Source organism: Microtus ochrogaster, chromosome X (genome assembly GCF_000317375.1).
Source record: "Microtus ochrogaster isolate Prairie Vole_2 chromosome X, MicOch1.0, whole genome shotgun sequence".
Taxonomy (NCBI): Eukaryota; Metazoa; Chordata; class Mammalia; order Rodentia; family Cricetidae; genus Microtus; species Microtus ochrogaster.
This window is the reverse complement of record NC_022026.1, coordinates 23,460,879-23,473,518: the sequence shown is the minus strand read 5'-3', so window position 1 is coordinate 23,473,518 and position 12,640 is coordinate 23,460,879. Positions and strand designations below refer to the sequence as shown.

The following is a 12,640-nucleotide window of genomic DNA, read 5'->3' as shown; positions in this document are numbered from 1 at the left end:
ATAGATTATGGCCACCAGGGAAGTCAAAGACAATGGAAGAGAAAACTCTTGACTGTGTGACCATGGACGAGATACTTTTATCTCCTTAGGGACCAGAAGCTCTAAGCTCCCCCATTGGTTCCAGCAGCATTTACTTGAGTAAAGTTTTCCCTGTGCTAGGTGGTCCTGAGCTCTATGTTAGGGACACAGAGATGGGAGACAGTTTGGCCCTGCCCTTGTTCTGATTCCACGTGTCACCTTGAGACTTTCATACATTTCCTCTGTACCCCCATCTGAAAGTGGAGAGGACCAGAGACCTGATCAGTAAGATCCTCAGAGCTCTTGATGTGTGGGTCTCGTCTGCCATGGGCTCTCCAGGCCCCTTCTTATCTGCTTTCCCAAGATCACCTCTGAAGGGTCCCATTAATTAGTCAGATCAGCAGCAAGGACTTGCATCGTCGCCTAGGTGGGACAGATGAATCAGTATTCTCTCATACTTGTAGGACATTTGATATCATTTTTATTTGATTTTTACAAGCACACTTTTAGTTACACAAAGCAGGAACTTTTGGGCTATCTTTTATGTTCAAGGTCTTGTGTAGGGAATATTTATCTTTTCCAAATTCAACTGTATAGACATTTTTGAGATTTTTTTAAATGTCTGTTTTTTCTGTTAGACCCTAAGCTTATTGAAGTCAAAACTGTGTCTGTCTTCTTCCACACTGAATTCTCAGTACATAGCAATGGTGACTTACAGACAATATCATCCAATAGATAATGACTAGAAAAAAATCAATTCTGAGATATGGAACTTGGAATGGTCGTTAATTTTGCAAAGACTGATAGACAGAAGCACAACCCTTAACCAGAAACAGCCAGATGGTCAGCCGCCATATGCTGAAAACAATGATAATCTTGGGGAAGGTGTTCACATTAAACACTGGGCTCCAAGGCTTGTGCTGAGCACATCATGATTATCCACTCATTTAATCCTCAAGACAACACTGTGAAGCAGGCATTCTCATTGTCCCCAATTTACAACACTGTGAAGCAGGTATTCTCCCTGTCCCCAATTTAAAGAAGGGTAGACCAAGGCATGGGGAATCACTAACTTACGAGTGTCAGGGATCAGATCTGAACTCCTAATGTCTTGCTCTGAAGTCTATGATTCTCCCCACTATACCGCTTTCCAACATGAATTTTCCAAAGGATATAGTTGGGGGCATGGAGTGTGATGCAGCTGCAATTTCAAGCAGTGGTTTTCCATATTTGCTATATGATGTCTGCTGATCCAGAACCCCTGGGAACAGAGGCACAAAGAGGAATTGGAGGAGTGCATCTAGGCATAGTGCAAAACAGTTCTATTGGGCTGGGTGGCTCTCAGCTGAAGGAGCCAGATTGGCCACTGGAGCAGAAGCAAATGTGGTCCCTAGATGCTTTTCTGTAGCAGGTACTAGCAGCAGGCTGCTTTGCAGAGCTGCCAGGTACGGAGGTGAAAGCCATTCCTTTCTTCTGAACTACTTAGAGGCCATCCAACAGCTAAAGCTACCCGAGGCCACTGTGGCCTCATCCAAATCAGCGGTCCATGTACAGAAAGGAAACATACTCGTCTAATGTGCAATCTTATGTGTGTAGGAAGTTGGGGCGGAGCAGGGAGTCAAACAAACTGGAGGAAAGGTTTGGTCAAGCCTAACAGCAGCTCAGCAGCTAAGCATATAAGATATAAGAGATTAGAACAAAGCGTCCGACATCAGCTCTATCTCAGTGGCTTAGCGCTTCTGCTTGAGCTTCTTGCCACAGTGGACCGACACTGAGACCATGGCCTTTTTCTCCCAACTAGATGTGCAGGAAGGCCTCCGAACACTCTCTGTCCTGCAGTGGATCCCAGTCTATGTAATTTTAGGTGAGTAGACCTCAAGGGCCAGAGAACAGAGCCAGAAAGAGGTCGGGTATCCCCACATGAGGAAGACTCTGGTGCCAGCCCCTGCTTGGGTCCCTCCCCCCGCACCGGGGGAGGACTGGAGTGGAGGCCCAGAGGTCAGGAGGGAGCCTGTAGCCGTTCTGGTTTAAATATTACCCCAGTCTTCTCAGGAGTTGTACTGTATGCATTACCTGAAAGGGATCATATGTAAGAGTGGAACAGAGTGGTGATTTCTTGATAGATTAGTGTTACTAGAAAGATCTTGGGTGATTCCCCTAGTATAAGAATGTTGTAAAAGAATTCTGTAAGGTCCGAGGTCTCCGTGAGTGACATTAGATCATCAGGAAAAGCTAGCTGATGTTCAGCAGACTCAGTGATCCCTGGTGGGCTAATGAACCAGCAGCCAAGGCCTTCTGGGAGGTCAACTACAGAGGCAAGCTTAGAAGCTTGGAGGGGAGAAATAGTGGCATCCTGAGGGATGAGATGGGTAGGGAACGGATGGTACCAAATCACAGTAAACTATATGACCTGTTAGAGCAGAGGGGGTTTTGTTTTGCTTGTTTGTTTGCTTGTTTGTTTGTTTTCAAGCCAGGGTCTCTTCTATGTAGCCCCAGCCATCCTGGAACTCACTCTATAGACTAGGCTAGCCTTGAACTCACTACCTCTGCTTCCTGAATGAGAGCAGAGATTCTTAACCAGAGCGTTGTAGACTAAGAATTCAGGGGCAGCTTCGGGACTTTCCGTTTTGGTGGAAAGAAACGTGGCTTTCCAGTTATTCACTCTAGATGGGATGTAGCCATTCCTTCAGTGATGAATGTAGGCAATAAGCCTCGGATGCAAAAGCAGCTCCTCTGATTCTGTCAGTAGCAGACACGGCAGAGATTTGCATTTCGTTCAAGTAGTTGTTACAGCCATTGCAAAGTTTTACTCATGCAAATGATGACTTCCAAATTCCAGTAGGCTTCTTAGTTCATAGAGCAAGGCTACTGTATCACATTGTGGGTAATGTGATAGCCGTGTTTTAATATGCGCCCTGCCTTCATGTGATGAGTATTTTATTGATGCGCTTAAGAATATCATTCAAAAGAAGGGTTTTGTATACGTCATCAGACTGTCAGAGGGGACCCATACCCTCTAGAAGACGCAGGCTTCCTAAGCTTCATTAAAATCAAATCACGCTGAGCTCATCGTCTGTTTAACTTTAGCTGTGTCAAGAAAAGGAAATTAAACCTGGTGAGTTTTTTTTTCTCAGTAGGTAAAAGGTCTTGCTGTTCAAACATGACTTCAGTCCCCAGAGCCCACAGCTGAAGCAATAACTGACTCCTTCAAGTTGTCTTCTGACCTCTTCACAGACAACATGGTACACTTGCCCCTACGCTCTCCCACATCACACCTCATACGCAAATAATGATGCTGACAGAAAGTAATAGATACACACATTTTAAAGAGAGGGAAGTTGAAAGCAGGCAGGCCTCACACCTGTAATTCCATCACTCAGGAGGCCTAGACAGAAGGATTGCTGTGAGTTCAAGGCTAGCCTGGGCTACACAGTGACCAGTGAGTTCCGAGTCAACATGATCCAGAAAGTGAGACCCTTTCTCTGCAAGAAAAGAAGGAAAGAAGGTAGTAGGTGAGGAAGGAGAGAGAGGGAGGAAAGAGAGAGAGAAGGAGAGGGAGGGAGGGAGGGAGGAAGAGAGGGAGGGAGGGAAGAAAGGAAGGAAGGAAGGAAGGAAGGAAGGAAGGAAGGAAGGGAAAGGAAAGGAAAGGAGATACAGGGAGGGAGGAGAGGAAGGGAAAGAAAAATATATTTTTGGCAGAACTTTTGTTTTTATTCCTTCACAGTTTCTTTCTGTTTTCCTTTGCATTTTATTTCAACTTTCTCAAAAAGACCCCCTTGGATAAGTTATTCCCCTTGAGTAGAAAAGTCCAGGGCAGAGGAAGGTCAAAGAGATGTGGTGTTGGGTTGGCAGCCACTGTTTCAAGTCTGGAGCTCAAAGGGTGAGAGAAAGGGAGGCTAAGAGAGTAGCAGAAGTGGAGAGAGAGCGGAAGTGCTGAGGGCACCAGGCAGGGCTCAGTGTCGAACACTGGTTTCAACCCCAGCAGCATAAAAAAGGAGGAGGGGAGAGGTGTGGGGGGGATACTTTCACATTTGAGGTCACCTTATTATGGTGCTTGAAGACACACGCTCACATCACCCCGGCTACTCTGGACAGTTATTTTCAGTACAGTGGTTTTACTTTGCTCCCAGAGAATGATTTTCAGACTGTCCTTTTCTTTACTCGGTTTTGCCTTTCAAAGGACACTGTCTTCCAGCAGGCCTAGAGTAGAGGGTCTATCCGGCGATACCATATGTAAGGGATCAAGAAGGCCAGGGGCCTCCTCCCCACTATAGCTCACTGACTCCCAGCCCGCCTGAAGAGTTGGAGGAGCGGAATGGGAATGCTAGGGACACATGATGGCACCATTGTGTCACCAGTGAAAACACAGAAGCATCAAGTGGATCTGGTCTGGTCTGCATTGTTAAAGCTTTTTTCTTATAACAAATATAGAGACACGAGAATTCCTTGTTCTAAGCGTTCAGTTGCACTAACTACTGTGTTACACAGTGTTCTGTAGTGTCCTGCAGCCATGTCCAAAACTTTTCATCTTCCTAAACTAAAACTCCATATGCATCAAACCTTGAATCCCTAAGCCCTACTCCCACCCCAGCTCTGGAAACCACCATTCTAGTTTCCGTTCACATGAGCTTCCCTGTTCTAGATGATCATGTCCTAGTCACTCTCGTCACTAGCTGATGTCACATAACATAAAGTCTTTAAGTTTATTCCTGTGGTAGGTAGCACGTGTCAGAACTTCCTTCCTTTATAAAAATCAAGTATCCCTTTCCTGGCTACACTAAAGGTTGTGTATTCGCTCACGCATTGATGCACTTTTCCTCTGGGCTATTAGGAATGATGTTGTCTTAAGTACAGGTGTGTAACAACCTCTTTGAAACCCTGCTTTCTAACCTTTAGGATATATAAAAAAGGGGGATTTATGGGCTGTATGACATTATATTTGGTGCTGGCTTTGGAAAACTGCCAACCTGATCTACACAACGGCTGCACCATTTTCTTTGTCTCATGATGGTGCACAAGGGTTTAGATTCCTTAACTTACTCGGCACCATCACCAATTCTCTCGGCTTCTGGGCTTCTGAGCATCTTACTGGGTGTGGAATGAAGCCTCACCATGGTTTTGACTTGCATTTTCCAATAACTAATGGTACTGACCATGTCTGCATGTGTGTCTTGGCCCTCTGTCTTGACTTGTTTTAGGCAGATTATCCTTCCATTTGTATAACATTTTCTTTCTGTTCTTTCAAGAATCCTGGGTCCTGCAGATTATCAAAGCAATCATCCAGTAGAGTATAGTGACTACTGAGGTGCCAAATATATTCAGATCTCTTCATCAATAGTTATAGGGGAAAGATTCATTATAAGACCTTGAGTTGCCTTTGCTGAACTGTAACAATGAGCTGATTATAGAATCTTGTGATCAACTGACAGAAACAAATGTTCCCACCACTGTATACATTTCATGCACTAGGACTGTGCAGAGACACAAATCACTATACTGTAATGTGAACTGTAATAAGTGAAGGGGCCACAAGAGAGGAATGTGAGGGTGCCAGGTGAAGAAAATCTTGGCAGCAGGTTGAGGAGGCCGGAAGGAAAAGCAGGCTGGCATGATGAAAAGGTCATGGGTCCTGGAGTACATCAGCGTGGAGTACATCAGATCACTGTGACTTTGGCCAAGTTCGGAACTCCTATAAGAGTTCACATCATCATCTTCTTAGTTAGGGCCACAGGCAGTGCTCTGCACGGAAAAGTCTCCCTCCCTCCTCTATCTCTATCTCTATCTCCTCTATCCCTTCATCCCTTCTGTCATGCTCTGAGCCTCCATGGTGTTTCTCTTGGAATGATATTCAAATATACAAATAGAATTATACAAATAGAACAATAATCTGTCTAAAACAAGTCAAGACATACATACAGATATACTCAGTGGCATTAGTCATTAGGAAAATGCAAATCAAAACTGTCGTGAGGTTTCATTCCACACCCAGTAAGATGATAATAAGCTCAGAAGCTAAGAGAATTGGGGATGACTCATAGCCGATATCAACTCCCGCAGGATGTTAGGTGAGGAAATAGGGAAGACAGGAAATTGAGGACAAAAAGGCAAAGGGACAAGTAGGATGGAGAGAGTGAGAAGAGAGGATGGGAAGATGAGTTAGAGAAAACGGAAGCTCGGACAGCCCTCTGAGGTCCAGCTTTCTTTCTGAGCTTTGCTTTCTACATGTCTCTTCTTTATTGTGGAATATTATTTGAAGATGTGTTACATTTGTTTATGCTGTAGAAATTTAATGACGCAAAGATGTGTTGCGTTCTGTTGCATTTATTTAATTCTGTGAAGCTGTGTTGCTTTGCCTGTCTAAAACACCTGGCTGGTCTAATAAAGAGCTGAACGACTCGGGAGGCAGAGGCAGGCGGATCTCTGTGAGTTCGAGACCAGCCTGGTCTACAGAGCTAGTTCCAGGACAGGCTCCAAAGCCACAGAGAAACCCTGTCTCGAAAAAAACAAAAAAAAAAAAAAGAGCTGAATGGCCAGCAGCTAGGCAGGAGAAAGGATAGGCAGGGCTGGCAGGCAGGAAGAATAGATAGGAGAGAAGGTCAGTAAGCGAAAGAAGAAGAGGACATCAGGGGCCAGCCACGCATCCACACAGTTGGCCACGAAGTAAGAAGTAAAGAAAGGTAAAAGCTCAGAGGCAAAAGATAGACGGGATAATTTAAGGAAAGCTGTCTAGAAATAAACCAAACTGGACTGGAGAGATGGCTCCGTGGTTAAGAGGCCTGGCTGCTCTTCCAGAGGACCCAGGATTCTGTTCCCAGCACCCACATGGAAGCTTACAACTATCTATAATTCCAGTTCCAGGGGAGCCAACATCCTCCCACAGATAAACGAAAACAAAGAAATAAGCTGGGGTTCATAAGAAATAAGCTTCCATGTGTTTATTTGGGAGAAGGATGGTGGGCCCCCAAAGAATAAAGAGCAAAGAGCCAAACAGTACGAAAAAGTAACTACACTTCTGGGTTTGGAGTTGCCATCTCTCGGAGCTATGAAAACCAGTTCTGGTCTTCTATTTTCTAGTCTCCACCCTCTTCAATCTATTCTGCTGCATGATCCCACAAGTCTGCCTGCCTGCCTGCCTGCCTGCCTTCCTTCCTTCCTTCCTTCCTTCCTTCCTTCCTTCCTTCCTTCCTTCCAGTCTTGGGGACTAAATCCAAGATCTCATGTTCACACTGAACTAGATTCCCAGGGCCAAGAAGTTTTTAAAAACTGATCATATACCTTTCATACTCAAAAATGATTGTTTCCTTTGGCTAGCTTGATGGTGTACAAGTTTAGTAATCTGGGCATCCTTGATCATCTCCACTCTGTGCCTCTGACCCTGAATCAGCTCATCCCCCTGTGTGAAGCTTGTATTTCAAGCAATCTACTCATGGGGATGAGGGCATACCCCTAACTTCTGCCTAGTTCTTTGTCTGGATGATGAGTGGCCTTCCTAGACTGTCAGTGCCTCTCCTGAGGGACAGTACTTGAACCCTATCTTCTCTGTCCTGCTTTCTAGACTGTGTCAGTTCTGAAGGCTTAAGGCACTTTTCAAAAATAAACTGGATAGCATTTTTTATATCTTAAAAAATTAAACCCACAACATTCTATTTTAGTTACAGAAGTTGAATTAACTTTCAAACGAGGAGCCGGAAACCCTGCTTTTCACTATGGCATTGTGGAGAGCACTGAAGTGGAAAAGTATGGTGTCCAAATCAAGACATTTCAAGAGGTTGTGACCTGTCTAGTCTTGGTGGCTCAAGCCTGTAATCCTAGCATTTGGCCAGTTAAGCCATCAGTTTGAGTCTAGCCTCGGCTACATTCTGAGCTCCAGGCCTGTCAGGACTGTATGGCAAGATCCTGTCTCTAAACAAAGACAGTGACAGAAAAAAGTTATTTATTAAGGTATGTAGTATTTAACCAGGACCACTACCCTTTGTCCATTAAATTGTAACATTCAAGGGCTTTACTGGGTGCAGACCACAGTTATCCCCTTCTAGCCAATAAGCTCCATGAGAGCAAGAATTGGTTCTTTTCTTTTTCATAGGCTCAAACTTGACATTAAATATATTATCTTCCTAGATTTCATCTTCCTCGAGAGAAACCATTCGCTCCACGTGTTTGCCCCACACTTACACACTTTAGTCATCCTCCTGTGTGGGTGCTTGTCTTCTTCTGGTTTGTGGTACTACAAAAGATTAGGACATAGTCTTGGGTGTAAGGCAGATCAGCTCTGCCTCTTACTTGCTACAAGATCCCATGCAGGAAAGACAGTTGTTTTCTGTGTGCCCTCGAGCGAGTCAGACAGTCCCTTCTCCCGTAGAAACAGTACATCCTGACTCTTACAGCTGCTCTGCAAACCAGCAAAGTGAGAACATACTCAACCCATGGTAATTTTCTCCCTTTTTATTATAGAAACTGACATCATTTGAAGCTCCACTGTCCCATCTGTCTTTATTTTTTGTTGCTATAGCAAAATACCACAGTCTGAGCAACTCATGCATAATAGTATTTTGCCTAGGGTGCTGGAGAGTGGAGCGCCCAATATCAAGGTGCTAGAGTCAGGAATGAGCTGTCTTGTGTCTTCTTCCCCTGGCAGAGTTTGGAAGAGTGAGAGAGGACGCGAAAAAGAGAGGAGCAAGAGAAAGTAAAGCCCGCTCCAGAAATAACAGCATTAATCTATCTTAAAGGTCCCATCTCTTAAAACCTGGACATCACTCTGGTTTCCAACACACGAACTTTCAGACATACCTTCAGACCACAGTAGAGCCCCTTAAGACTGTCAGCCTTACCATTTGAACCACCGAGACAGGATGTGTTTCAAACTCAGGCAACCGAGACTCTGATTTCATTGTAGCTTCAAAACGAATGATAATGGGGTCCTAGGAAACTGAGCACATTTGATGCATGCCTGCAGGTCCAGGCAAGAGATCCTTCGCTATGCCCTAGCATTCCTATATCCAATTAACTGCACTCGCCTGGAAACTCTCAATCTCCGTGGCATCTTTTTTTCTCCCTTTTCTTTTCTTTGCTTCTCTTCTCTTTTCTTTCTTTTTTGTTTTGTTTTATCTTGAGACAGGGGCTCACTATAAATCCCAGCTTCCCAATCACTAGGATGACAGACATGTATCATCACATTCGGCTTTGATGGCAGTTTTCAAGTTGGTTGGAGAAACCATAGCCCTGTTCAGATTCGCACTCCCAGTCATATGAATACAGAACCCCTTCTCCCGACTCCCTGCCTACAGTTTCTCCTGTTCCCAGTTACCCCAAACTCTTCCTGCAATTAACGGGCTCCTTACCATTTATCTGCTTCTTATCTTTTCCTGGCTTATGGCCTTCAGTATCGGGGCTCATCTCTGCAGTTTGCTTCCCAGGCCCAGCCCATTTCATGGCTGCTTTATGTACTTCAGCCGGTCAGGACGTTACTCAAAGCCCTGGGACGTTACTGTTTCCAGGACTTTACTCAAGATCTTCCGCGCTCATTTCCTCTAGCAGCTGAACTTCATCTTGGGAGGTATCTTTCACATAAGAACTAGAGCTTCTGGAAGGCAAGAACTTTGTTTTCTATGTCTATTGATGTGAGTTAACACCGAGAAGCTCTTAAAATAGCCCTTGTCACATAATAAGTGTCGGATACTTAATCGAGACCCAACAGATGTAATCTCCTTTTTCTCAAGACTTGGGATGAAGATGTGTGTCTTCTCTGAGCCTTCATCCCATCACCTGTAAAGTGAGGTTCTCAGTGTGCTAGTGCACATGGGATGCCAACTAGCAGCGTCTCCCTGCTCAGCACTCCCTATCTCAGGCCCGGCTTATTTCCACTTCCACAGTTACTCCTTTCGCCTTTCTCTTCCTGTCCCTGACAATCTCCTGATTTAGCACAGAGATTTCCTAAGGGGTAGGCTCGGCCAATGCTTGTTCAATTATTTTATTCACATCTACTCTGATAAGTAGTATTCATCATTGATTTAGTTCCAAAAAAAAATCAAAAGAAGCACAGAATTTTTTTTTTTTTTTTTGGTTAATCTCACTACATTCTTGGATTTCTGAAAGCACTGGGCCAACCGCCAACACTCAGACTTTGGCCATCGCCCTGAAGCGTACCGTTTCTGCCTAGAAGGGATTTGGGCTAATACTGAGAACAGCCGGTCGCTCTAGCCTGACAAGCACACAGAGCCGTCGAAGGCGTTTCCTTGGTGAGAATAAGGTCACAGGTGTTTTTCATCCTGTTAACTTTCACCTGCCACTTGGAGAATGTGGAAATCCAGGTTACTATGTAGCAACAGCTCAGCCTGAGTCAGCCTGAGTCACCGCCCTGTACTGGGCAATATGCTATAGCTGTCTTCTGGGGAGAGAGACAGGCAGATGTGGTACTCACAAGCAAACACAATAAGACAGCAACAGACAGAGGCACGAGTATTATGTTGCAAGTGTGCCGAGAAGGAAATTTTTAATTCTGCTTGGGGAATCATCAAAGATATCATCAAGGAAGTATCTCTTAAGGTAAGCCTTGAAGGATGACGGAAATGTGGTGGGCAGAAAGTTGGAGCGAAGGTAACCAGAATAAAAGAACAGAACGGCTGCTTACATAGAAGTGGACTGATGTGGTGTGGTCGAAGGCTGAGTGAGGACTGACTGAGCTGCCTGGGCACCCGATTCCTCTGTTTCAGCCTTCTGGTTCGTTCCACAGCTATGTATACCATCTACGCTACTCAACATAATGCTTTCGTTAAGTGAATAATTTCTGTAGTCAGAATTCTTTTTTGAGCTGAAGTCTTTATTGCTACAATGAATTCACCTTTAGTCGTTCTATGTTCAAGAAAGCATCCCAACGATATGCCACCCTCTCTTATCCCCTGCTGTCCCTGTGAGTGGTGAGAGGAAGACACTCTGAGAGCCAGCACGGGAAGTGTGAGGGCAGATACTGCGAGACAGGGCTAGGAAATACTTGGGTCTGATCAGGAGAGAACTCCGTAAAGATGCTGCGACTTGATTTGCTCAGCAGCACATTGATGGGTTTTGGAAAAGGCGAACATGGAAATGCATTTCAAAATGTCGAGGTGCAGTTCCGAAAACTGGAAGGGAGTTCCCAGCAGCTGAAGGCAGACAGAAGGCTACAGGGAAGATGGGAAGGAATTCCCCCTCCCAGCACAGCACTAGCAATGGAGATGGAGAGAGGGGGATGAGTGGCAGAAATTTTTTATTTAGGAGAAGGAAAAATGTCAAAGGTGGCCTCAAACCATTGAACATATGACATTTATCCTGAGGTCTGAAAAGTGATTCAGAGCTAGCCAGGCAAACAGTTAAGGAAATGGCATGCTGGCAAAGAAGCCAACATGCGGAGAAGCCCTGAATCCCAATATCAGAATGAGTTGAAGGGCCTGAAACACAGTACAACAGAAAGTCGGGGACTGGATCTCAAAGCGCCCGCCGTCTAGACCAAACCCTGGAGGCTGGGCTTCTTTCAAAATGGACACTTTCCTAACACGTAAATTCTGCCTCTGCCTCCCCAGAGCTGCAATTATAGGCACACGCCACCATGCCTAGACCATTTATTCTCTTACCTTTCTATATTTATAGCTAAGTGAGAACCAATAAGTACTCACCAAGTCATGGGCATGCCTTTTTGACACATGTCCCTGCTATGTGCTGCACAATGACAGAATCAGATTTAAATTCACTCTACTGACTGCACCCAGATTCAAGGGAAAGCAGGCAATTGGCTTCAAAGACACTTAGACTCACCTAGAGAGATAATGATGGCTTTGAGCAGGTGGTCCCCTGGAAGTGGGGAGCAGAATCATTTGCGCGATAGCAGAACTGGGAGAGATCATTAACTGACTCAAGGGAAGCCATGCTTCTAACTCAGTGGTTCTAGACAGTTATATTATGGTCTCAAAAATCTAAGAAATTAGTCAAATAAATCAAAGGAGCTGGGGAGAGGGTTCCAAGAATAAAGCATTAGCTACACAAGCATGTGGGTTGAAGTTCGACTCCCCGGAATCCACCTAAGACCAGGCAGGGGTGTCCGCTGCCTGGAATCCCAGCACTCAGGAAGCGGAGACAGAAAAATCCCTGGAGAACACTGACAAGCTCAGATAGACATTGCTGAGTTCAGAGAGAAACCCTACGAGCAATCAAGGAAGACCAATGACATCGACCTTGGGCCTGCACCTGCACCCACACACGGACGCTCCCACACTTTCGCCTGCACGTGTGTAAATATGCATACGCATGCATTCATAACACACACACACAAGAAAAAGAAACATTACCTCTAGGGAAAAGCACCTTCACTACTTGTATTATGCACTAAGAATTTTAGCAAATGAGACAAGATATGTTTACAGATAGCATGATTACCCAGAAAAGAATCCTAAGAAATTTATGATGCATTCATGTACTTGTGTATTTTTGGTTTTATTTTTTTTCTTCTTTTGTTTGTTTTTTAGGCATTCAGCAGGCTGAAGTAGAACGATTGCTAGATCGAGGCCAGTCTAGGTTAACTACACAATGAGATCCCATTTGAGAAAGAAAGGAAGGGAAGGAGGGAGGGAAGGAAGGAGGGAGGGAGGGAGGGAGG

The 12,640-nt window shown here is 44.9% G+C and overlaps 1 protein-coding gene across 1 annotated transcript in view; it reads left to right on the top strand.

The window, feature by feature from the left end:
* The first annotated feature begins 1,797 nt into the window (after nt 1-1,797).
* Nucleotides 1,798-12,640, top strand: part of Dgat2l6 (diacylglycerol O-acyltransferase 2 like 6) — a 25,658-nt gene continuing 14,815 nt past the window's right edge. Inside the window, exon 1 of the mRNA XM_005358612.1 lies at nt 1,798-1,882. Coding sequence (XP_005358669.1) covers nt 1,798-1,882 — 85 coding nt within the window. The remainder of the gene's footprint in view (nt 1,883-12,640) is intronic.